Source organism: Chelonia mydas, chromosome 2 (assembly GCF_015237465.2).
Source record: "Chelonia mydas isolate rCheMyd1 chromosome 2, rCheMyd1.pri.v2, whole genome shotgun sequence".
Taxonomy (NCBI): domain Eukaryota; kingdom Metazoa; phylum Chordata; order Testudines; family Cheloniidae; genus Chelonia; species Chelonia mydas.
In genome coordinates, this window is record NC_057850.1 from 115,270,859 (window position 1) to 115,295,856 (window position 24,998).

At 40.7% G+C, this 24,998-nt stretch overlaps 3 protein-coding genes across 10 annotated transcripts in view; 2 read left to right on the forward strand and 1 right to left on the reverse strand.

Annotated features, from left to right (window-relative positions):
• Positions 1–20,237, forward strand: part of LYRM4 (LYR motif containing 4) — a 150,301-nt gene extending 130,064 nt beyond the window's left edge. For 5 of the 8 annotated variants that reach the window (XR_005224417.1, XR_005224418.1, XM_043540173.1 and 2 more), the window contains one exon: positions 13,016–13,397. Coding sequence is in view for 3 of the 8 variants with exons in the window: in XM_043540173.1 (XP_043396108.1) it covers positions 13,016–13,087 (72 nt within the window). In the remaining 5 variants the exon portion in view is untranslated. Of the gene's footprint in view, positions 1–13,015; positions 13,398–20,116 lie in introns of those variants that run through there. The other 3 variants (XR_006288706.1, XR_006288705.1, XM_043540175.1) reach the window with 2 other exon arrangements.
• Positions 15,843–24,984, reverse strand: PPP1R3G (protein phosphatase 1 regulatory subunit 3G). The gene has a single exon (XM_043540168.1). It carries the CDS (start codon positions 24,670–24,672, stop codon positions 23,686–23,688), a length of 987 nt encoding a protein of 328 aa, XP_043396103.1. The 5' UTR covers positions 24,673–24,984; the 3' UTR covers positions 15,843–23,685.
• The window catches only part of RPP40 (ribonuclease P/MRP subunit p40), a 54,743-nt gene continuing 49,947 nt past the window's right edge, over positions 20,203–24,998 (forward strand). The window contains exon 1 of the mRNA XM_043540167.1: positions 20,203–20,224. The gene's annotated coding sequence lies outside the window, so the exon portion shown is untranslated. The remainder of the gene's footprint in view (positions 20,225–24,998) is intronic.

A 24,998-nucleotide genomic window follows, 5' to 3' on the forward strand; every position in this document is an offset into this window, starting at 1 on the left:
AGACGAAGCTAAGCAAAAAGACAGTTTGTCATCGTATTTTAAAAAGCTTAAAGTTTTGAATAGTGGACATTCATCAGAAAGTATGGGCGAGCAAACATCTGAATTATCTGATCACTTGCCAAGTTGTGGGGATACCACAACGACTGCAAAAGTTGAACAAGTGGACTCTGAAGTGACAATGGAACTACAAAATACTGGTAATTTTGTCAAAGTAAGGGAAGAAACCTATCCTGAAGACATTATTGTATTATGGCCAAAATCTGTTTCATTGGATAAAGTAATAAAATAAATAAACTGAAAAATGTAGATCATATGGAAAATTTAGAAAAGAGTATGGGGTTGTAGGATGAAAGCATTTTAGAGGACTTCATGAGTCCCATTTTCTGAAGATGAAGAAAAATGGGACAACAGAAATGAAAATTTGGTTGATTTTTTTGGAAACCACTAAGGCAATCTACTGTTATGTTTGCAAATTATTCCCTGACCATAGTAAAGGAAAATAAACATTCATCAATGGGCACTCTAATTGGAGAAATGTTCCAAGACATATTGCTGATCATGAAACTTCCAAAGCTCATATTAATGCTATGTGTAAGTTCGTTCAAAGGTGTAAATTATCTGGAAGAATTGATTCTGTGTTATCAGCTCAGTTTGAAAAGGAGTGTTCTTATTGGAGGAAAGTGCTGAGACGTGTTGTTGCCACGGTCAAACTGCTGTGTTCTTTGGGACTACCTCTAAGAGGACATGATAAGTCATTGTCAAATCGAAAAGGTAATTTTTTAACCTGCCTTGAAAATCTTAGTGAATTTGATGATTTTCTCGAAGAACATTTGAAAAATTATCAGTATTATGGCTCAGGGAAGACCAACTTTTTAACGCATCAAACCTACAATGAATTCATCACTTTAATGGCAGAAATGGCTCAGAAACCAATTCACTGATGAAGTAAAGGATGTTAAGTACTATTCCATAATAGCAGATTCAACACCAGATGTGAGTCATGTAGACCAATTAATATTAATTTTAAGATATGTGACCGGCAATGGTGAAGTTGTAGAGCAATTTCTTTGTTTTGTCCTGCTAAAATCCCACACTTCTGAATGTCTAGAGACAACTGTTTGGGAAATCATTGCAAATTTAGGTTTGGACATCAAAAATTGTTGTGGGCAGAGCTTTGATAATGCCGCAAATGTGGCAGGAAAATATTCAGGTCTACAGGCAAGACTGAGCCAGTGCAAGCCCCTCTGCTTTATTCATACCATGTTCCAGCCATTCTTTAAATTTAATCTGCAACGCTGCAGCTGAATCTTGTAAGGGATCTACAAATTTTTTTTACTTAGTTCAAAACGTGTATGCCTTTTTTCAGTTTCCACGCATTGGTGGAGTATGCTACAATCACGCTTGGAGCAGACAAATGAAACACATTTGACAGTCAAAAGAATTTGTGACACCAAGTGGTCTGCTCCTGCAGATGCTGTTTTGGCTTTGAAAATGAGCTATGATGATATAAAGAAAACCTTATTAGACATAGCCACATCAAATTCTGAAAAACAGCATGCGAAAACTGAAGCGAAATCCTTAGCAGAAAAGTTTGAAAAATACGATATTGCTGTTTTTACTCTTTTGTGGAACCGTTTACTTCAAAGAATTAATGCCGTCAGCAAATTGTTGCAAAAGATTGATAAAAAATTTATTGAATGCTACACAATTGTTAGCTTCAGTTAAAAGTTTTGTCACGGAAGTTCAAAATTACTATAGCCCAGTGGAAGCAGAGGCACTAACATTAACAGAAAATATAGGTTCCTCTGATCTATCTGATGAGAAGCATAAAAAAAGCAGGAAGTTATCTTTTGGTGAAACTAGAGACAATGAAATCAATTTAAAAGGGAAAGAGAAGATCATTGTTGAGACCGCCAGTGTTTTTTGTGACACAATAATAGTGCAATTGCAGAGTAGAGGTGAATCTCTAAAGAAAACTGTTGATTTATTTTGCGTCTTTTTTGACAGAAGTCTGGACAAAAATGCGAAAAGCCACTACGGTAAGAAATTAAGTGAATTCTACTGAGAGGACATAGACACAAACCTTTTTGAAATTAAGTGAAACATTTCATTCATTTTACCGAAAATGATGAGGTCTGTGCTTCAAGATCACCAGCTGATTTGTATAGACTTGTACATGACGGTTTGCAGTCAATCTTTTCAAATGTAGAAACCATTCTGAAAATATTGTTAACGGTACCTGTCACAAATGCTTCTGGTGAACATTATTTTTCTGTATTGAAACCAGTTTAAAAATTATTTGTGAAATACAATGAGTCAGGAACATTTGACAAGTTCGGCAATATTGACAGTTGAAAGTGCCTCTTTACAAAATATTACTTATGATGACTTGATGATTTTGTAAAGAAAAAGTGTAGAAACAAAGCTATATGAATTTTTTTTTTCAAATTGAATAAGTTTCTTCACAGGAAGTTAACTTTTATTTTTCCATTTATGCATTATCTGTACTTTTTATTTTTACACATTTTTCACATTAGCGTAATGCAAATACAAGCTTTCATCTAGACCAGAAGTTCCCAAACTGTGGTCCAAGAACTCCATTCATGTGGACCGATGAAAGGTTATAAAGTTTTTTTTTTATAAAGCGCTCTTGTCCAAAGCACTTTACAATAGTTAGCTAACAGTACAAACAACATTTGGAAAGATCACTAAGTGGTCCACCAAGGCCCTCAGCAATTTTCAAGTGGTCTGTGAAAAAAAGTTAGACTACAAAAACAATCAAGATACCTCACTTTATTTTCATTTACTTCATATTATTTATAATATAGGAGGAGGATGAAGAAAAAAATAATGAAAAATTGGGGGGGGGGGGGGGAGTTAAGAGAGAATACTCTTTTTCTTGGCTGGGTCCCGGAGGGGCCAAAATGAAGCTCTGCACAGGGCCCCACTAACTCTAAATCTGCCACTGCCCACTAGAGCTGTTTAAAGTGTTATGGGGGAGTCCCATGGAAAGGACAAGTGCAAGATCTGCAAAAACTTTCACCCTCGAACTCCAAAGGAGCAGGATATCTGCTTGAGGCGCACTTCATCCTGCCTCGGACCTCTCTCAATCAGAAAACCCACCTGGCAGCGGTCCCCCTCCCCGGTGCATAAGAAGCAGTTGAAGTCGACAGGCCGATCAGCACCGTAGAAAAAGGGGGCTTCAGGCAAAGGACCTGTGTCAGGCCATGTGCCTTCCATGGAGCTGTTCAAGGGTACTGCTGCAGTCGGATCCCCTAGCCCAGCCAGGGATCTTCCTATGAGTCCTGGGAGCAGCATGGGGTCCTGGCCCCTAGTAGGGTCATCTTTGCCCGAAGCAGGCCTGGTGGCCAAAAAGCAAGTAGGCCAACCAGCACTGCAGATGCCAAACCAGGCAACGAACCCGGACAAGGCGCTAGATGTCAGGAGGGCGCTAGCCTTCTACATTGAAAGGACCAAGCCATTCCGCAAGTCAACACAATTATTCATCACGGTGGCTGACAGGATGAAAGGTTGTCCAGTGTCCGCTCAAAGAATTTATTCTTGGATCACTGCCTGCATTCGCTGCTGTTACAATCAGGCAAGGGTGCTACCTCCAACGATCGTAATGACCCAGTCAACCAGCACGCAAGCTTCCTCAGCAGCTTTCCTAGGCCAAATGGCTATCCAGAACATCTGTAGGGAGGCCACCTGGTTGTCCATCCATATGTTCACGTTCCATTATGCACTTGTCCCAGGTCTGCTGGGTGATTCTGGATTCAGTAGAGCAGTACTGCAAGCTGCTAGACTGTGAACTCCGAGCCCACCTCTGAGGATACTGCTTATGAGTCACCTAGAATGGAATCGACATGAGCAAGCACTCGAAGAATTAAAAATGGTTACCTACCATTTCGTAACTGTTCTTCGAGATGTTTTGCTCATGTCCATTCCATTACCTATCGTCCTACACATCTGTCGGAGTTGCAGGCAAGAAGGAACTGAGGGGGAATAGGGTCGGCGACGCCGAATATACCAGTACATGAGCACAGCATTCAAGAGGGCGCTACAGCCGACCCTATGGATATCACTAAGGCAAAAATCTCCAATGACTGTGCACATGGGCACGCACGCACCTAGAATGGACTGGACATGAGCAATGCATCTCGAAGAACAACAGTTACGAAAAGGTAGATAACCGTTTTTTCTTATAGCATTGTTCATATTTCTACATTGTTCTGCTCCTGTCCTCATTTACATGTTAGTTGTCTTGACTAATAAAATGACCCCAAGTTGATAATTCATGTATTTCCCTTCCCTGTCTGCCCTCCCCTCTACTTGCCTATGCTTCTGATATAACCATGCTTGAACACAATTGTAATACGTGCCTATTGTAATAAGGTTCCTTTTTGCCTGTGTGGACAGAAAGGAAACATTCTAACCATGTGTGGGAGCTATTTTTGAACTGCAATTTGTTTATTAATTAAGTAAAATATTTACCAAATGTACCCATATGCCACATATTCGGTTACTTGTATTATTCCATAAGCAAATGGCTAGTTGCTTGGGGTGAGTTGATGTTGGGTTTGGTTTTAAATTCCAGACATGCCATCTACAGTAAACCTTTATATTCAAACCACATATGAATAACAAAAAGTAACCTTTAAAGGGAGAGAAACGTAATGGTTATTTCAAGTTATTTGATAATCTTTGCTTTATTTTTCTTAATTTTAACAATACAATTTTAAAATATTGTCTTATAAGGGCTTTGGGGGAAAGGGGCTCCTTACCAGCAGTAGCATGTTCTCCAAAAATATTGGCTCCACAGAGCCCTGCTGTAGGTGCTGGACACGTAGTCATGTGGCCACAGAACTTTTTTGAGCAGTAGTTACCAGTTGGGGGTGAAACACATGTCCCTCAGGCCCAGCATTCTGTAAGCCAAGGGATTTAAATACTGTGCTCACTTTAACGGTCTGTTAATTCCTCACTGTCCATCTGTTGGCGGAGTCTTGGAGCCAACCTTTCCTTTTCACATTCATGTTTGTTTTACATGTAGTTGTTCAGTTGTAAATAGTCCATGGGTAGTTTAATAGTTACAGTATAAACTCAAAAGTCTTAGTTTATTGTTTGCAATGTCTGTTTCTGGGTCACTTTCAAAGTTGGCAGATCTGCTTGGGAAAATGCCAAATGTTCCTCTTACATCGCTATGATCCTCACATCAGAGAAGAATGAAAAATGCCTTCCATGTGTTAGGGAAGGGCACTCAGCCCAAGGCTGTGATGCCTCCAAGGCCTCACCAAAAGGGCTCAGAAGAATTGAAAGACTCTTCTCCCACACCATCTCCTGCATAGAGCTCTGGTAGTGCATAGGTTTGTATGCTTTCTCCCAGGAAGATCTCTCCACACAACACTAATGTGGCCAGTAAAGCCCTCTCAGTAGCAAACCCTGATACAAAATCCCAAACGGAAAAGGGCCAATGAACCCTATACACACATGCTCTTAGTGCTCTTACCTAGCTCTCCCTCCTCTTTATTGAATCCTCTAAGTCTGGATGTCCTGTTTGTGTCCCCGGGGCTTTTTATTTCCCTTACCTTTCTATAGCAGCACTGGTAACACCCAAAAAATGATGAGTCCCTCTCTCACTGGCTTAAACAGGAGCAAAATATCTTTGAGTGCATTATCATTAATTTAGCTGGGCACGGGATGGAAAATAAAGGGCACTGGGGGAGCTCTGTGGGCATTAATGGTGCTGCAGGCAGGGAGATAGGCAATAGAAGAAATTAATCGGTGGGGAAAAGATATTTTCTTGTACTCCATTAAGTTTCCCAGGTACAGCTCTTAAAGGTGTGATTCTACTCTGAAAAGTGACTAAAAATGGCACTGTGCAGTTCTGTGTTTGTCAGCAAACTCAGTGGTTTCCATAAAAATACACTCAGCTTACAAGTGAGATGTTGTCTAATTTCTAGCTCTGCAGTTTTGTCTCAAATCTGAGAGTCAAGCTGAGCTTTTTCTTTTCTTATATCACTTCCAATAAGATAGATTCTACAGTCCAAGTTATATTATCTGTGACACCTGTGACATTTTGCACAATTATTTCCTAAGTTCCAATCAGTTATAACTCTAATGAACAATGGAATCCAGTTCACCCTCTCAGCTATGTTGGCTCTTCAGAACTAAGAGAGTAAAAATGTTGTAATTACTAAATTTAATGGACATTTTGAATATACACAGGACTGTTGAGTAAGGTGCCATTTTTAAAGTAGTCACTTTTCAGAGAATTGCACCTTAAAGTGACTTTGGCAAAATTGGAATTAGAACCATAATCATCTGACTTTCATGTCCACAGTCTCACTAAACAAAAATTCTCTTCCTTGGAGTGGGTAGAGTTAAGGGTGATGTTGGCACCTTAAACAGGTTTTCTGAATTTCTAGTTTTCAGAGTATTAAAAACTACAGCATTCTACTAATGTTGTTTTCAATGACAATATGCTTTTATACTTAACTCTGTTTTAAGAGACTTTTCTTCTAGGATTCTATTATTCTTGAGAAAAAATTATCCTTCTAAACCTTTTTTATAGCTGTGAAACATTCCACAATAGGTCCTCCTCTTATCATTGCAGCCAGCTGTGATTGAGGGAGAGCTCAGTGTTCAAGAGAACCAGGAATAGTAGGAAAGTTTCTTGCTTTTTTTCTGCCACACCCAAATGATCTGTGAATGGTTTGGGACTTATAGAAAGGACAGATTCAATCAATACTTACTATTCAGCAACTTTCTTTCCTTTTCTTACTGTCAATTTTGCCCATTTTACCCCAGCCCCATTCTACTTACGTTACAGCATTTGTCAAATCTGCAGGTGTGAGGGAAAAATCAAGTATGGTTTCATACTGACTTTTATCTGAGCTATCCTCTATCAGGGACGATACCTTGCATGTGCAAGGAAAAGAACTTGATGCTGTAGATATTTTTCATCTCTAATTACTGTGGTCATCCTTACTGATTTTGTTTTTTTCATTGATTAAACTGTTTCAAGATAATATATCCCTCACACAAACTAACTACAAATATTTGGGGGTAAGGCTAAAATAATCCTGTGTAATCACATTGAATGGTGGCGCAGTTCTATATTGTAAACTGTTTGGGTAGAGAGGCTGTCATCGTACTTATTGATAAAGTGCATAGCACATTACTGGCACTGTATAAATATTTAAACATCAAGTAATTCATTCAGACCTGAAGTGTATCTCTACCATCACTTTGGTTTTCTGTTCCCACAGATACTTTCATAAATGTTTTTTATTCTATAACTTTTCTTGGAGGACTAAAGTGTAAATTATACCACCAGTTATACAAAGGGTAAGAAAAAAACTAAAGGGGAGGTTTGTGGAGCAAATGGTAGGATTTTCTAGGCAAACATCCCTTGTGGTAAATGAACTGTGATGAAAATACTGTGACATTGACCCCTGCACACTGGCTTCCAGCCATTTACCAAAAGAGTAAATGTCTCATTGTGCATAAATTACAAACATGCTTGGTGAAGAAAGAGCACAGTAAATAGCCATTTAACTCTTTAATGCTTTGTGAGAATGAGTGTGAGGTAATATAACACTAGTAAAACATTTTCATTAGAATCAGCGCCAACAGAATATCTTTGTAGAAGAAGTTATTGGGATCTTAGGAATTAATGAATTAAAACTGAAATGTTTAAACACTCTCCTGCAGTCCTGCTGATATGGGGGTGTGTGAGCATCTTAATTTTTAAGCAACTGTAAAAGGAATTTGTGTCTGTTCTGTCTAAAGTGTATGTGATCAGGGTATGTACAAAGCTTTAATCGTCTTATTGGAAGTTCAAGGATAACAGTGGTTGAAGAGCTGAGGTTTAGAAGTTTAACGTAAATTTTCTGAAATAAATTCTGGAACTACAAGAAAATCCTACAAACTGCAGACAGATTAGTGAAGATGCAGTGGCATAGTGTTTAGGGCTGAGTGCACACTAAAATGTGTGTCTATGTATGTTTATTGGGAAAATGAGCCAACACGTATGTCTTTAATGGAGATTTTCATATATCCAAGTCAGCCATTCCAACAGTGGAGAACATAACCTCTTACCCCAGGTGAACAGAAAATAACTACATTTTTTGACATTCTCCTCCTGCAAAGAAGCTTGCACTGCCTGAACACACAACTTCACTTCCAGGTTCTAGCAGATAGAAGAGCTCTGCTTAGCAGAAACATAGTTTTTTAACTTGTCTTTAGTGAAATTTTTTAAAGCTTTAATTTATTAGCTTTCTTTATTCCCCAAGAGAGTAGAGAGGGAATGTTGAATCTTAGGTCATGTATACATTGGGTATTTTCCTGAGCTGCCAGCCACCAGAATAGCACCACCAGTACGAATCTCTATGTAAGCAAAGGAAGCCACAGCATGCCACGATGGCAGTCTTCTGGGGTGCCAATGAAAATCACAGCTTCCCATCTCTACATAAGAGGTTTTCACCAGTTTAGTTACATCCACAGCTGGCCAATGAGTGCTGGAAACACTCCACATGGCCAAAACCTTAGATGTTTGCCTGACTCAGAAGTCAGATACTCAACCTCCCTGCCTCTTCCTTTGAAAAAAGGGAAGAGCTGCAGTTCAGGTTTCAGCCTTGGGACATTGCCATACAGGTTGTCCAAAGATCTTGACAAAGTCCTCTAAAATGAGGGAAGAGGAGGGCCTAGTGTCCAAATAATAGACACAAGTAAAAAACCTTTTTGAGGGGGGGAAAAACAACAAACTTTGCCTTGTATATAATAAGAGCCTTTAAATCCATGACAGCATACACAGCTTATTTTTAAAATTTTTTAAAATTTAGATATGAGCTCAGAGAGACTGCAAATTTCATCTCAAACCCAGAACAGAAAATGAGTGATCCATTGACAGTTTAAAAAAGAAGTTGTAATGGCTGAACCTGTGACCAAGCTATAATGAGAAATTCTTCTCCGGTTTATTTAACTAACCTCAAAAACATCTACTGTAGATTTGGCTGGGATGTAACTGCCCATCCTCTCTTCCCCTTCCCCCACCCCCAAGTGATACAAACAAAATGTTGATATTTAAAGCTCCCCAGCCTGCTACTTTAAAACCAAACATCTCTTACAAAGCTGAATTGAACCATCTGGTAGAAGTCACTGACATAGCAGGAAGTGCTGCCTCTTGCAAACCTGATTCAGCAAAGTGGTGGGAAGGCTGAAATTAGTGTGTGTGTGGGGGTGGGGGGGTTGTGTCAACCAAGGAGGCCTCCAAAGCTGAAACTGCAGCACAGATCAGCTGGGAATTCATCCCCCTTGCTTTTCTTCATGGCAGGATGAAATCTCCATTCCCCAAAAGTGACGTAAGTAAGAAAACAGATTCTTTATACTGTCCTAGAACTTTAAAATTCCCCTGTTGTGCAGGGTGACAAGGTGGGTGAGATAATCTCTTTCATTGGGCCAACTTTGTTGGACTGCCTGTTGTGCAGGATGGCTGCCAATGAACAACATTGAGTTCCTGTAGAAAGGATGCTCCCTTCTTCCCGGACAGCTATGTTAGTTGCAAAACATTTTTTTAAAGCTTGTTAGGTATTTAATTTCATGGTGATAAGCACATTGTAAATCAGCAGGAGCTGCCAAAAAACAGGGCACTTAGTTGAGAGCCTAAATATAGATTTCAGAGCCTAATTTTAGACCCCTCAGGTATGAACATTTTGGCCTAAAATGTTCAACTATTTTAAATTTAATTAAATGTCATGGCAGGGTTTATAATATAGCAATAATTACGACTCTGCAGCCTGCCACATAACCCACATGTTGCGTGGTCTGCCTGATATAAGTTACTTTTTGTTGGGGGTATATACTATTTTTTTCTTTTTGTGAAATAATATGGTTTTTCCTAAGTTGTGTATACGGCTTCTTTTTTCATATACTCTATATACCACATCTACTCCCTATTAATCAGTGTTGTTCATGGGCTTTTGTTGACTTAATTCTGTATGCTAAGGGAGTGGAACGTTTGCTGGCAAGAAACGCTGCTGTTCCTTTAAGAACGACATATTAATCTTCCCTTTAGTGAATAGTCAGTCTAAAATCCAGTGCTTTACAAGTTTCAGACCAGGCTATTTATCAAAAGGGGACTGTTCATTTCTTAGAAGGGCAACATTTATGCAAAGATGCATCTGTGACAGTGTGGGGAGTGGATAGCAAAATATAACTTAATAACTGCTAGCTTTTTCTTTTTTAAGTAAGCTAATACAGGTTTAAAACATTGAACTTTGACTTTTATATTGCTCTCTAGATTCCTGCTGCATTGAGGCACTGTCACAAGTAATGCAGTCAATGATACTTTGTAATATATCAGATTCTACGTAATACCCTCTAGATAGATGTAAATATTTTATATAAATTATGCCATCTTTTTCATCCTACTTCAGTAACCGCAAGCTGAGTTTTTTTGTTTTTTTTTTCCTACGTTAATAGTTCAATGGGAGCTAATGGGTGTCCTGCCTTGTGAAAACCAGGACACTTATTTAGTTGGCTGACTATGGATTTAGAAGCCAAATTTTAAACTCCTTTTTAAAAAGAATCTTGGCCTCTGATGCTTTCTTTAGCCTAAACTTCCTCTTCCTCTACCCCTTAACTGTTCTGTATGCCAGTTGGTTGCTACCCTCCGCCCCACAGGTGGCAGTGATTCACTGGGAGTTTACGCAGAGTTTATAAAGCAAGCTCAAAGGTAATTAACACATAAGACAATAGGGAGAAAAATTATTATTTGGATTACCATAGTGGCTAGGAATCCTGTTCGTGGACCATGAACCCACTGTGCTAGGTGCTGTACAAACACAGATCCTGCCCCCAGAGAGCTTACAGTCTAAGAATGAGACAAGAAAACATATGGATGCAGACATACTGGAGAGTACAAGTAAACAATCAAACAATATTGACAGGCAGTGGTCTCAGTATACCAATAGCCTAACCATTGTCAAGTTTTTTTGTATGCATCATGGCAACGCAGGGTTTGAAGGAGGATAATGTTAGCTTTGCTGATCTTTGCGAGAGGGGGGGCTCCTTCCAAACATGAGGGACAGCATGGCAGAAAGCAGAGCTGCTTGTTCAAGAATTTAACAAGTGGGTGATGGAGGCTGGTACTGTGGGCCAGTCACAGGTGAGAGTTGACCTCTCAATAGTGGATGAGAGGTAGGAGTGGGGATAGGCCATGAAGGGCCTTGAAAGTGGCTTATGTTTGATGCAATAGAGAAGGGGGGTCAGTGGAGGGATGCAAAGGAGGCAAAGCAACAGGCTAGGGAAATGATCATTGCAGCAGTTTTTTTAATGGATATGAGCAGGGCAAGGCTGCGTTTGTCATTTGGATAGGGAAGGCAGTATTTTAGAGATGCGACCGCCGACAGAATCAACAAGATTTAGACATAATCTGGAAGTGAGGACCCAGAGAGAGGTCCTAGTCAAAGATGACACCCAGGTTATTGGCCTGAGTGACAGGCAAGATGGTAGTGTTGTAACCCTAACCCTAACCTGTGGAGCTTGAGCTGACCACTAGACATCCATATGGAGATGTCAGAGGAATAGGCCAAGATTTTATTTTGGACAGGACAAGAGGGAGTAAGATCTGTGAGTTGTCAATATATAGAAAATAGCTGAATTTGTGTTTATGGATAAGATTACCAAGAGATAAGATGGCAGAGGGAGAAGAGAAGGGAACCCAGGACAGAGCCCTGCAGAATCACACAGAAAGTTGGAGGAGGGACAGTCCTCCCCGGGACGCACTGCATGTGTGATTAGAGAGGTAGGAGAACTAGGAGAGAACAAAATCACAGAAACCAAGGGAGGACAAGATTTCAAGATGATGACCATGGATGACTCTGTCAGAGGTTGCGGACAAGTTAAGGAGGATGAGGATGGAGAACTGGTTCTGAGATCTGGCTAGGAAGAGGTCATTGGCGACTTTGGCTAAAGTGATTTCAGTGGAGTGCAACGGATGGAGGATGGATTGGAGAGAGTCTAGGATGGAATTAGAGGAGAACTACTCCAAGCAGTGATTGTAAACAGCATATTCTGTGAGCTTAGAGATGAAAGGGAGATGGGGTTGTAGTTAGAGAAGCAAATGGGGTCAAGGGGTGTTTTTTTCAGATGAGAGAAATTAAACTGTGCTTGTATTGTGAGGGGAAAGCTAGAGGAGAGGGGGAGATTATGGAGAACAGTAAGAAGGAGATGAGAGTGGGTGCGAGGGAGATCAGGGGATGGGCTTGGATGGGGTCACTAGGAATAGGGAGCAATCAGGAAGGAGGAGGTAGAGCTGGTGGGAATACTAGAGGGATGATAACAAGGATGGGTCAAAGAGGAGCAGGAGGGCGACGACGGATGCTATGTTGCAGAAGAGGGGTGTTGTGAGAGCTATGGGTGAGTGGCAGATAGACCAAGTTACCCAGCCTCTCCCCTAGAAAATCAGTTTTTCATTGTCTGTAATGTTTTACTAAACTATAAAGCACAGAGATCCTGGGTATGAATAGTATGTTATGAACAAGAAGCTATTTCTACCCATTATATGTTACTGATGTACAAATTGTGTAGGGGACCCTATCCCCCTCAACTACTTTTAAGGCAAATTAATTTGTGAATCCCAAAGAGGTAAACGAACAACTTCTGTGCATTAGTCTCCACCCAAAAAAATTCTTATAATGTTCCCTTCTATTTGTCTAAATATATTTTGCATTTCCTTTCTCTGTAGTTATTAATTGTATATATATTAACCTAACAAATGTGTATGCATATCTTTTTCCTTACATTGTCAGTACTGGGTTGAGAATTTAAGTATGTGGCTGTTTTTACGCATTTTTTTTTTTGCTGGCTGGGTTGATGCTGACTAACAACGTTGCAGAAAGAATACAGGCTGTCCACTTTCACTTTTGTTCTCAGCTGTGCATTTTTACTTCCCTTTACTTCCCATTGGCCCTCTAAGCCTGTCTTTTCTGAAATATTTTTTGTTTTATTTCAGGTTACCATTGGTCAACTCTATTCAACCCAGAAACTTGTTATTGAGAGTCCAGAAAACACAGAGATAATCTGATCATCTAGCACCATTGGACCATCCTCAGCATTCTGTAGTGCTGCACATCGATAGCATATCCAATATACTGTGTATGCACCCTGCCTGAGTTTGAAAAACTTATCGGTATAGTAAAAGATAAAACTTTTGAGATGCTCAGTTTTTGGCACCAAAACAGTCTAGAATTTCTCTTCTCATGGTTCATGCACTAAAATGTACTGCTAAGCCTACAATAGCGTGTAATGTATTCCTAATATCCCCCTTGCTAGTATTTCATGTGTAATGAGACTGTTTCTTGGCCTTATTTGACAATAAAATTCCATGAACCGAATACTTGTAATCAGATATTTTCTTCTCCCAGTGATCTTGCTAACTTACCTGGCTCATAAAGGATACCAATTATATTTCAATCAATGATACAATTGTTTAAAATTACTTTTTACATTGAGCCCCAGTTCATATGGAAATACGCAGCCTACAGTGAATAAACTAAATAGCTGAATTTGTATGGACTTGGTGTCGGTAAATTCTTGTTAAATAATTTATTCATTAAAGCCATGTGAAATTTAATGGAGGCCTTTAAGTAAAACAAAGATATTTTGTTATATCCTGGACCTCAACACTTACAAATATCAAAGGTTAGATTGTGTGTTTTCATTTAAAGAGCATTCTCCGTAAATTTCATAAATGTCAGACAAACCTCACTAATTTTTATTTTGTTAATGTGCAACTCAAACTTTCCTGGAAGCTTACCAGTCTCATCTCACTTCTCAGTGAATAGCTCAGTAATAGAATTTTAGCCTCATGTTACTGAGACTTCAGAACTTTTAAAATAAAATTCCATCACTGTTCCTTATTTTAATATACTAAACTGCAACTGGCAATATAAAGGAACAAAGCATATTTTCCTGTACAAAAATTTTGTATATTACCCTTATTACAGATACTTGCAAAGTTAGATAATTGAGTGTGAATGGTGAGGTTGGTATATTTAATTCAGAATGCATACAAATATTTTCTCATTTCTGTTGAGCGTGCAAGTTTCTACACGCTGGCTCAGTGTCTCATGCCTGCTCTGCAGGGACTATCTCCAGAGGCTGAAGGCAGTTCAGTCTTTATGCCCATTCAGTACTGGATCCAGTGAAACTCCCAAGGAGGTTGCTTACTGCATTCTATTCATCTTCACTTACTTACAGTAATGCCACAAAAAAGTAATTTTTAAAAACAGCTATTTGTTAAACTGAATAAATATAGGCAATAGCAAACAGACATTTCTAAAGCTTTCTGTAATTATCTATGGGCCTCATTCAATGCCCACATTGAGTAGCATATTGAAAGAGGTGGGGTTTCTTAAGAGATTCTCCTAAGCCACCAACTCAGTAGCTTCACCTTAAGATTCCTCTTTCTTGCAATGTTCCTGAGCTCTGCAAGAGAGAAAATTCCTGAAATGTTTTTTTTTTTAATTTGAAAAGTAAATTACACCTGTTAAGACAGCATGCTAAACAAGAATTGAATCTTTTTTTAAAATCAAGTTTTATTCGGTTCAGTGCTCTGAGTTCGCTACTTATGTTTTCCACTAGAATGTACAGAAAATTACTCAGTTTAAAGCTTCAGCACAATGTACATCAAGAGCTTTACATGAAGTAGTCAGAACTTTAAACTAGGACAATGCCTGTAACTTTTAAAGAAGCTGCATTTGTGGAGGCAAAGGGGCATACTTTCTTTTTCTTTTGTAAACTAAAGAGAGAGTATCAAACTGAAATGACAGAACTAAGCAATGAACATATGTAAGTGATTAATTTAGAAGTACTAATTCCCAAAACTTACTCATTTATAAATATTGTATAATTATTTGTAGAATTACCTGACTTTTAATAATATAGCATTCTATTAAGTATTGTAAGAGTATGCAAAATAAAGTGCCACTACTGTATTTAAGACTACAAAACTGCCTTAACACTGCTTTTCACATGGAAAGCAGATACTGTAGTATTTCTCCATTTGTTAGGTACATAAATACAGCAAATAGATCACTTTGCTACAGCATTAATAGATTTTTTTTAACTAGGCAGAATGCCATGGACTGCAGTTTAAAAACAAGGCACTAACACTTTAAAATCCTAAAATACACCTAACCAAGCTAATTAGAACACTAGCATTAATGGTAAAAGGACAAGCGGGGAAAAGATTTACGTGCCACTAAAAATTAACATCTTAATGCTATTAAATGCTTATGTTTTCTTCAAATAAATTTTACAGAAGAAAATAATGGCAAGTCTAGCAATTTGCATTTGCTAATAAAAATTATACAAGTGTCTTCTGCGAGACACAGTACAGATACATTTATAATGTTACTTCAACCCTTCCAAGTGTATGTTTACACTGCAATTAAAATCCACAGATGGCCCATGCCAGCCAATTGGAGTCACAGAACTCGTGGTAAGGGTCTTTTTAATTGCATTGTAGACATTCTGGCTTACTAGAGCCCGGGCTCCAGGACCCTGTGAGGTGGGAGGGTCCCAGAGCTCGGGCTGCAGCCCAAACTTCTACACCGCAATTAAACAGCACCTTACCCCAAACCCTGTGAGCCCAAGTCAGCTGACACGGGCCAGCCGCAATATAGACATACCCTATGTCTCTCATTACCAGTCAGATTTTCCTAAGCCTGCAAAGGGCACTTGTAGTTTTAAGGATGCATACTGTACATATGATATGCCAATTGAAAACAACATTAACAGAGCGGAGGCCTGTGTGCATAGAAACGTGTAATACAAAGTAGGTTGAGAAGGCTCATTTTATTTTCTCATTTGAGGAATCAGTTACATAAGACTTCAAGAAGTTATCCATGGGCTTCTTATACAGCATGACTACATTACTTAGTTTCTAAGCTTACCTAAGGAGACTGTTCAATCCTTAAGCACTAACCAACTTCAGTTATATAAAAGATATAAAATTACTTTATTTAATAAGGTGCAAAGTTAGAAAATGAAATAATCTAGTACAATGATTACTTGTAAATTGCAACACAATTAGTGCATTTAAGGATGCTCCTTGGAGCTCGTGTCGACAACAGGAATGTCTGTTTCCCTACTGATGCACAGTATGTGTATCTTCTATTAATATGAATGATAGTAGCATGTGCAAATCTGTTACACATGACTGGAACAAGAGACCCATTAATATTGTCTGTTAATGCATGATGATTAGTATTGCATTTGTTGAGATAACATATCCCCTGTATATAAAAACTATTGTCAAATATGTATGAAAGTAATCCTATCAACTATGGAATGAAAATGTACTACTGTACTTCACTTGGCTCTTTAAAATGATGGAATATGGAAGGAAAACCTAGTATAAATTACACTGCTCATTTAAAAATACCCTTTTTTATATTCTATTTTCACTAGTTATCCATGAAATTGTTTACTGGATTTTTGTCTGAGCAATGTAAACAATATAAATGTGAACATTGTCAGTAAAAGGAATCCCAGTGATTTAATTTAATGTCCCCCTATTCTAAAAGGGATATTTGTTTCTGATTTACAGCAGAGGAAAATGTTAAGAACTCTTACTAATTCTGTGATAATTCTTAAAATTACCTAGTAAGATACTAATTTTTGTAGTATTACACTGAAAGATCATTTGCTTCACACGTTTACCTTCAGCTTTCCCTGATCTCAGCAACCTTTGACTTTATTGATTTGGAAATGATGTGGCTCAGTTATCATGCTCCAAAATTTGGCTCTTTACATATATCAAAGGTCAAATAAGAGCTTTTAATAGAAAAATGCAAACAATATTCTGAAAGAGAGCAGAAGACAACCTCTGAACTTCCCTAACATGATAACTGTCTAAAGCAGTGCTACTCAAAGTGGTGGTCCGCGAGCCATTGGCTGCCGGTCTGCGCGCACATTGGGAAAAATAATTGCCTGTCCCCCACATCAGATAGCTTGAGAAGCACTGGTCTAAAGGACAGGGAGTTCTACAACCCTGTTGACATCTGATTAGACAATCTTACTTCATTTAAAAAGAAAAGGAGTACTAGTGGCACCTTAGAGACTAACCAATTTATTTGAGCATAAGCTTAAGTGAGCTGTAGCTCACGAAAGGTTATGCTCAAATAAATCGGTTAGTCTCTAAGGCGCCACAAGTCCTCCTTTTCTTTTTGCGAATACAGACTAACACAGCTGCTACTCTGAAACCAACCATTACTACATTTAGAGGATCAATTTTAAAAGGCCTGGAAATACCAGCGGTATGGCCACGGTAAGGTGAAGCAGACCTGAGGTTACATACAAACGTTTTTAGTTGCTGATCACATATACTGTTCTTGTTTAAACAAGCCATCAACATAGAGATGTTAAACTGACACTGCTCTAGCAAAACTGTACCAACTATTTCTAGCCTAATGCATGTCATTAACAGCATTACTTGTGCCTCCTAACATGTAAGAGGCACAGGACAGTATGTTTTTGTGGAAGGCTAGAAGCACCAGCTCCACAGCACGCTTCCCGCCACACGCCCACACCTCCTTAACACTTTGCAGAAGCACCTCCACTAACTTCTGGCAAGGACCTCCATTTCTCCACATGTATGTAGGACAGAATTGAGAGGGAATGGCTAACCTCGGAAAGTTCCCCTGCTCACTCCATAGATATCTAGGGTGAAATCCTGGCCTCATTTAAGTCAGTGGCAAAATGCCCATTGACTGAAATGGTGCAGAATTTCACTCTTAGAGTGCATATTAATGCTACAGGAAGCAGCATTAGCACCTGTGAGCTCCACCTAGGAGGCACTACTGTGCAGCCACAGGGAAGGAAGAGAGGAGGGACGAACCACACTGCCTGGAACAGACGTCTAGCAGGGCAGCTGAATCTCCATAGATCTTGGGAGAGCCATTAATTTAGGGCAGCTACCCCACTGGCCATTCCAGTGGAAGAAAAGAATTCTTTCACCCACTTAGAACATGTTGCTTTTTTCCTCTACATATAAAAAAAAAATTTTTAAAGGGAGGGGGAAATGTGGGCCATAGTTATTCAATCTGAGGGAAAAAGGGGAAATAAATCCACTTTCTCCTTAAAATGAACATATTCCACTAATCTAAAGAAAAGATTTGGAACTCTCAAAATTGTACAGTGCTTAGATACCATAGTGGTAGGTGCTTTTGAAATACCTAGTAGATTCCATAGGTTGATGAAATATTAATATTTTAGAGGAAATGCATCTTCCTATTCTACTTATCTATGCTATTTTTAAACCCCCTAAGTACTGCAGTTTTCTGAGGGAGAATTTGGGGGTTAAATTATGCATTCAAATGATTACTGTTCTAAATCCAGAATAAGAGAACTATGAAGACCTGTGAGGAATTTACAAGACTTCTTTTGAAAAAAAGTACATAAAATATTTATACCAGCCTTTGGAAATTCTGCTCACTAAGAACAAGTTGTTGTTTTTTTTTTTTTTTTTAAACAGACAAGTATTAAAGGTCTTTCATTATCGTGCTAAAGGGCAGGCAAATACATTTTGTACTTGGACAGGTGAATTTTCCTGATAATTTCGTATTACCATAGACCTGCATTGGGTAGCAATTTTCAAATAGACCAAACAGGTAATCAGATTTTAACTAAGAATTCTGGTCCAGATCATCTCCACTACCTTCATTCAATACACTGGTCCAGCTCCAGGTCCCACTGACGTAAACAGGAGCAGAATCCAGCCTTTAGAGTTCAGACTGAAAGCCCAGGCCTTTCAAAATTGATACTTTAAAGGTAGCAGGTGTAAGTTACATGCAGACCTTGACAGCACTAAACTATGTTTAACTTCATAATATCTTTCTGAAATTCCTACCCTTCTATCAACCCATCTTAATCATGTATACCCTCTTGATCATGTATAACTATTAGAAGTTTCCTACTGAGTGTATTTAAATATACAAATAACGAACAATAAATGTTTCCTATATGCTGCAAAAATCAAATTGCTTAAACCAAATTTAACATGCATTAAGTTTGGTTTCCTTCATGCCCACGCAATTTAATCTGACCTTTAAAAAAAAAAAACACCCAGATCACTATTTGTTGTTTTACAAATGTCTATAAAAGCCTTTGGTTATATTTCTTCCTTTAATCCTCGAAAACCTTGTCTAATCCACAGGGACCATAGAAATCTACACATACAGTACTGTAGATCCACAGAACTGGAGTTTTTCCAAACATTCTTACAACCTCTAAGAGTTCATGTTTTCAATTAGTTTTTTAGAAAATCTTCACATACTGCAACAGATATCTTATGGTGATACAGTGTGTTGACATTGACATATCGACATTTAAGCCCAATTACCATTTTGCTTAGTCTCACCATCAGAGTTTATGGTGTTAGAAATACTTGATTTTTAATAAATATACCTATCCAATCTGAACTTATTACATATACCAGTAGCACTAACGTCCAGGGATTATGCATAGGTTCTAGCACTCAGACCCAGAGTCTAACTCTGTTTTTGACACTGACTTCTTGGGCAATCTTTGGCAAGTCACTATATCTCTGTAGGCCTCAGTTACCTCATCTGTGAGAATGCAGAGAATCATGCTGATGCAATCTTTGAAAAGTGCTTTGAAATCCACAGCTGATAGTTGTGCAACATACTGTCTTGTTGAAAATTGAGCATGTGTGACTCATTAGAGAGACAGTCCCCATCCTATTTTTACTTTCAAAAAAAGCATTTTCGCTTTATTATTGAAAAAAGTGTCTTGTCTATTGTCAAAGCAGGAGAAGGATTTTTTTTTTTTAAGTAGTAGTGGTAGCAAGATTGTAGGTAGGTACAGATATGCTAGCTGTAATTTAAAAAGTACTTTTAAATATTTAGCATTTTAGTCATGGAGAACAGTGCTTCTCACATCTTGAAGTTTTAGACTACTTGGCTGGGAGGAGAGGGGGGGATTTTTACTCTAAAGGTGACCAGCAAAGGTAAAAGTTAGCTTTCTTGAGTTGGTCCTTTATGACGTTTAGAGGAAGACAAAAAAGTTCTTCGCTTTTTGTTTTAAACAGTTACACAGTCTACCCTGTTTTTCCTGAAAGGCTATATGGCTGACTGGACAACTGGTGAGCTCATAATATCACATATACCATCGATATAAAACATCATTAATTTAGAGGGTAAGTGATTTTTATTCATACTTTTAAAATGCTTGTTAAATATCTATAACTCATTCAGCACCCTAACTGCTTTACTTGGGAGTTGAGACAGTTCCCAATCTGTATCTGGGACGCCAGCAAAACCAGGGAAGAACAGATCAAGAATACCTATCTTTTCCTATTTGAATAAGTATAAGGTATGGGATGTTAAGTTAGTGTTCTGGAAAGTTTTGACATTTTGGAGACCAACTCTGAAAAACTTTGCCAGAGTCTGTTGCATACCAGAGAACATTCTGGCCTGTTGTGAATAATCTTGCCCTGACAGCAGGACTCTTTGACATACCAGCTACCATCTCTACTCTCTCCCACCCTCCCTCCCCCCCTCCCTCCCCCAGCATAGGCTAGATTTGACCTTTAATAGTTTAAAAAATATATTTTTATTTTTTTATGCTGTAATTCAGCAAAGAATTGGGCTCAATACTTTTAACATCATACCTCAGCTGTAATAGCATACATTTCAAGTACTAACAATCTAATGTTTTATGTCTTTGCCATCTTAAGAAACTAAATCAGCTCACATTTTCCCATGTAGTATCCTGTTTATACTACATATTTTTATAAAAATGTAATGTATCAGGGACAGTAAACCATTTCACTGTTTTCCTTTTTAAAATATATGGACTCTGTGCATATTTATACATAACTTGTAGAATTACTACTGGGATTTCTTTTTCAGTTTATATTTATACAACTTACTGTGTACAACCTCAAACACATTTTGAAGTACTGTATCACAATAATATAGGTCAAGTTGAGTAATGAAACGTTCAAGTAATCAATTTTCAATGGAATTGTGTTTTCGTTATGCTAAAAAGGCCTCATACACACTGAAAATCTAATGTGTCATGGTAGGTGCTTACAATATTGTAGTACCCTAACATAGGTGAACCATGATTTAGTCCTGTGGCTCAGACAGGATTAAACCATGTTTTAGCCATCACCCTGAATGCTGCCTACAGACCTGCAAAGTCCAAGGTTATAGTGTGATTCACTAACAAAGTCTGACCCTGTCTACACTGCAAAATCAAACTGTGTTTTAACCTTTAGAGGGCACTATCACGTTGTAATTGAGTATTCCATTAAATTAGCTTTCTATAATGTAGACAAGCCTTGGAGCATCTAGTTCTAAAAATTACAGCTCCATGCACTTAAACAACTTATATCAGTCATCTAAATGTAAAAAGTTGTACTTTTCCATGCTACTTATCTTGTTACACTGCTTAGATGTTAGCGAATGGGGTCTCTTACAAATGTGTACTGACAAATGACACTTAGAACACATGCTTTCATACTAAACAAAATAAGGTACTATAAACACCTACAGAAATGTGGTTATGAATATTGCATGAAGAGGGTTGAAGGAAACCATTTATTTTCACTCATTAGTGAGGACCATGGAAAACTAAGACCTGACTCTACTTCATAAAATCATTCCTCAGGTAGTGATCCCTAACAGATATTTACCCATGCCAAATTGTACAAAAATCCATCATACTACTGAAAATTTCACATCTGTGTGATGTCGTTAGGTCAACCTAACCGACTCTGTTGGCACAGCAAGATTGACAGCAGAATTGTTCTGTCAACCTACCTAGTGCCTCTCGAGGGTGGTGGATATACTACAGCAACAGAAACTCCTTCCTTCACTATAGTGCTACAGAGGTGTAACAGCAGCTGTGCTGCTCTCGTACTGGTAGCGTAGACATACCATTAGAAAAACCATCACTATTTAAAATTTCTAGATCTTTCATTAAGAGGAAAAAGCAACTCGCGCATGTGTGTGGCAAGACTCTATTTTAACAAAGATTAGCCAGAGTTACACATGAACTTTATAAAAAAAGGCTGTGGTAAGTGGGAAGTGCATTAGCCATTGAACAATGTTAAAGAGCACTAACTTACAAGGAAAGAAGGATATTTTCCATCATTCAGGGCCTCCAAAACTACAGCAAAGACGGGACACTCAAGTAAACCAGAAAGTGCTCACACTCATGAAAATTATATTATGGACTCCATTAAATTAAAAATAAAGTGGAAGACTGCTGTCTTATTATGTTGCTTTTGGAAGGGGGTGAAAGAATTAGGCCCCTCGTTTGAATGTGTGAAGAGTACTGACTGAACTTAAGCCTTTAAATTCCTCCACGGTCTGGCAAAGACATATGTGCTTGACTTTAAGTGCTTGAGTAGCCTCACTGACTAATCACATGAGTAAAGTTAAGCATAAGAACAGCCATACTGGGTCAGACCAATAGTCCATCTAACCCAGTATCCTCCTGTCTTTCGACAGCGGCCAATGCCATGTGTGTCGGAGGGGGATGAACTGAATAGGCAATCATCAAGTGATCCATCCTGTCATCCACTCTCAGCTTCTGACAATCAGAGGCTAGGGACAGCCGAAGTGTGGAATGGCCATTGATGGACCTATTTTCCATGAACTTATCCAATTCTTTTTTGAACCCATGTGTTTGTAGAATCAAGACTTAAGAATTATGGGGGTTGGCGACTGACCCTCGCCCAGTTCTCCCTCTCAAAAAAGAGCTGGATTTCTGCAAGTCATAATAACAACAACAACAACAACTCAGTTTTTGCCTACATCTGTCCCTGTTTCTAGGAAATGCCTACATACCCATAAAAGGGAAAGTGTGTGCATTATCTGTCAATCCAAAGAAAAATGCCTAATGCATAACCATAGCACAGTCACAACACTGGATTTAAAGTTCTCTCCTTAAATTCAATGTATTAAATAGGAAACTTCACATAAGGCACCACCATCAAGTTAGAGAATTTTTTTTTTAAATAAATCACAAAAATCTTGTTTCCAGTTCTCTTTAAACAACTTTAAAGAGAAAAGTCTATGTGAGGCAACTGTGCTGATTTCTTGCAGCTCTTGAGAGTTCATTTCCTTCACAAAAATGGTGAACTAACAATACCGGAACTAACAGGTCAGACCTAGCTTTTTCTACAACTTTAAGGCTGACGGTAGGAGGTCCCAAAATAAGCCACATTCCAATGGGAAGCTCAGAAACCAGTGACTATCCAGCAAGGTCTCCCCGGGAAAATGGTGCAGGGTTGTTCCAGGGTGCAACTACAGGGGATGGGACACTGCAGTGGTATCTGACAGCTAAGGCTTGGCTTGGCACAGCGTGTTTGCCTTCTGGGTTCAAGGGCAGGACATTCATAGCCGGCTGCTTATTACCCCACCCCACCCATCTTAGGCTCGGCACAATGGGTGGCCAGCCGGCCCCAGGCTCCCTGGAAGGCGCTGGCTGACTGGCGGCTTGTCTGCCCCGAAACTAAGCTCAGAGTAGGGCGCTGCTTTTGCCCCCAAGCTGAGTAATGCTGGTCTGCTTCCGGGCTAAGCTGAAGGCAGGGGCTGCCCCAGGCTGGGTAGTGCTGGTGTGGTTCACGGCTGGCCCGGGCGGCGCTCAATAGAGGGGCCCGGTGGGGTCGCCGTGGCCGGGGTCTGTGCTGGGCGCTGCGGGGAACCCCCCGGGGGCGGGGCGGCAGCAGCGCAGGGTGTAGTTGCTGCCCCCGTTGTTGTCCCAGTACTCGCCCTGCTGGCTGCGGTAGCAGACGGCGAAGTGTACGGCGGAGCCCTCCTGCAGGCCGGGCGGGGTGCACAGGCTGAAGTGGAAGCGCTCGGTAGGGGGGTCGCTCCCCTCCGGGCTGGGCAGGGGCAGGGCCGCGGCGTCCAGGAAGGAGAGCCACTCGTTGAAGGTGTAGCGCACCGTCACCTCCTTGGGGCCCGGGCAGCTCAGCACCCGCACGGTGCCCCGCACGTCCAGGTCCGCCGCGGGGCGGCCCAGGCGCTCCAGGCACACCCGCTCCCGCCGCAGCCGCTCGGCCGCCGCCAGCTCCCCGGCGGGCTGGAAGTCGGGCACCAGCTGCAGGGGAGGCGGCGGGCGGCTCCCGCAGCCCAGGCCGAGCGCGGCGCTGAACTCCTCCAGGGGCAGGCGCCGCAGGCGGGAGAGCACGGCGGGCGGCACCTGCGGGTCTTCCGCCGCGCTGAAGTGCTTCACGCTGGCCAGGTTCAGCCCCAGCGAGTCCGCGAACTGCACCCGCTTCTTGCACTTGGTGCAGCAGCCCCCGCTGCCCTCCTCGGGCGGCTGGAAGAGCCGGGCGGCCGCCAGGCTGGGGCTAGCGGGCAGCGACAGGGACCGCCCGCCGCGGCGGCGCAGCCCCAGCAGCAGCTCCCCATCCTCCGGCGGGGGAGAGGCTCCGGCCCGCTCCGGCTCGCCCCAAGTCTCCTGCAGAGGCAGCGCAGCAGCCGCCGCCCCTTCTTGCTCTTGCTCTGCGGAGCTGCCTCGCCAGGGGTCCCGCGGGAGCAGCCGCGCCGTCCCCTCTTGCTGGCGGCCCCCGAAAGGCGCTAGCATTTGCTCCAAGCCCAGCAGTCCGGAGTCCCGGCCTTCCATGGCATGTCGCCCCCCCTCCTCCTCCCCGGGAGGCACCGCGGCGGCTGCTGGCGCAGGAGGGCGCCCGACCACCCCCCTCTCCCGGCCGGGGCTTGCTCTGGCTAAGGCGGTGGGGTCACTTTATCCCCTTTGCCTTGCGGCGGAGTCATGGTGGGGGGCGCGCCCCTTTCCCCTGTGGGCTCGGGGCGGACGCTCGGGAGAAATCAAGTCGCGGGCTGCCAGCCACGTCCCCAGCGCTGCCAGAGCCAGGGGGCGAAGGAGCAGAGCGGACCCCGCGCCGCGGACAGGCTCGGAGAAGTTTCCATGCGTTGAGTGTTTGGCCGACC

Excerpts from the sequence above, each read along its gene's own strand:
- PPP1R3G (XM_043540168.1), bottom strand. The coding sequence starts at position 24,672 with ATGGAAGGCCGGGACTCCGGACTGCTGGGCTTGGAGCAAATGCTAGCG.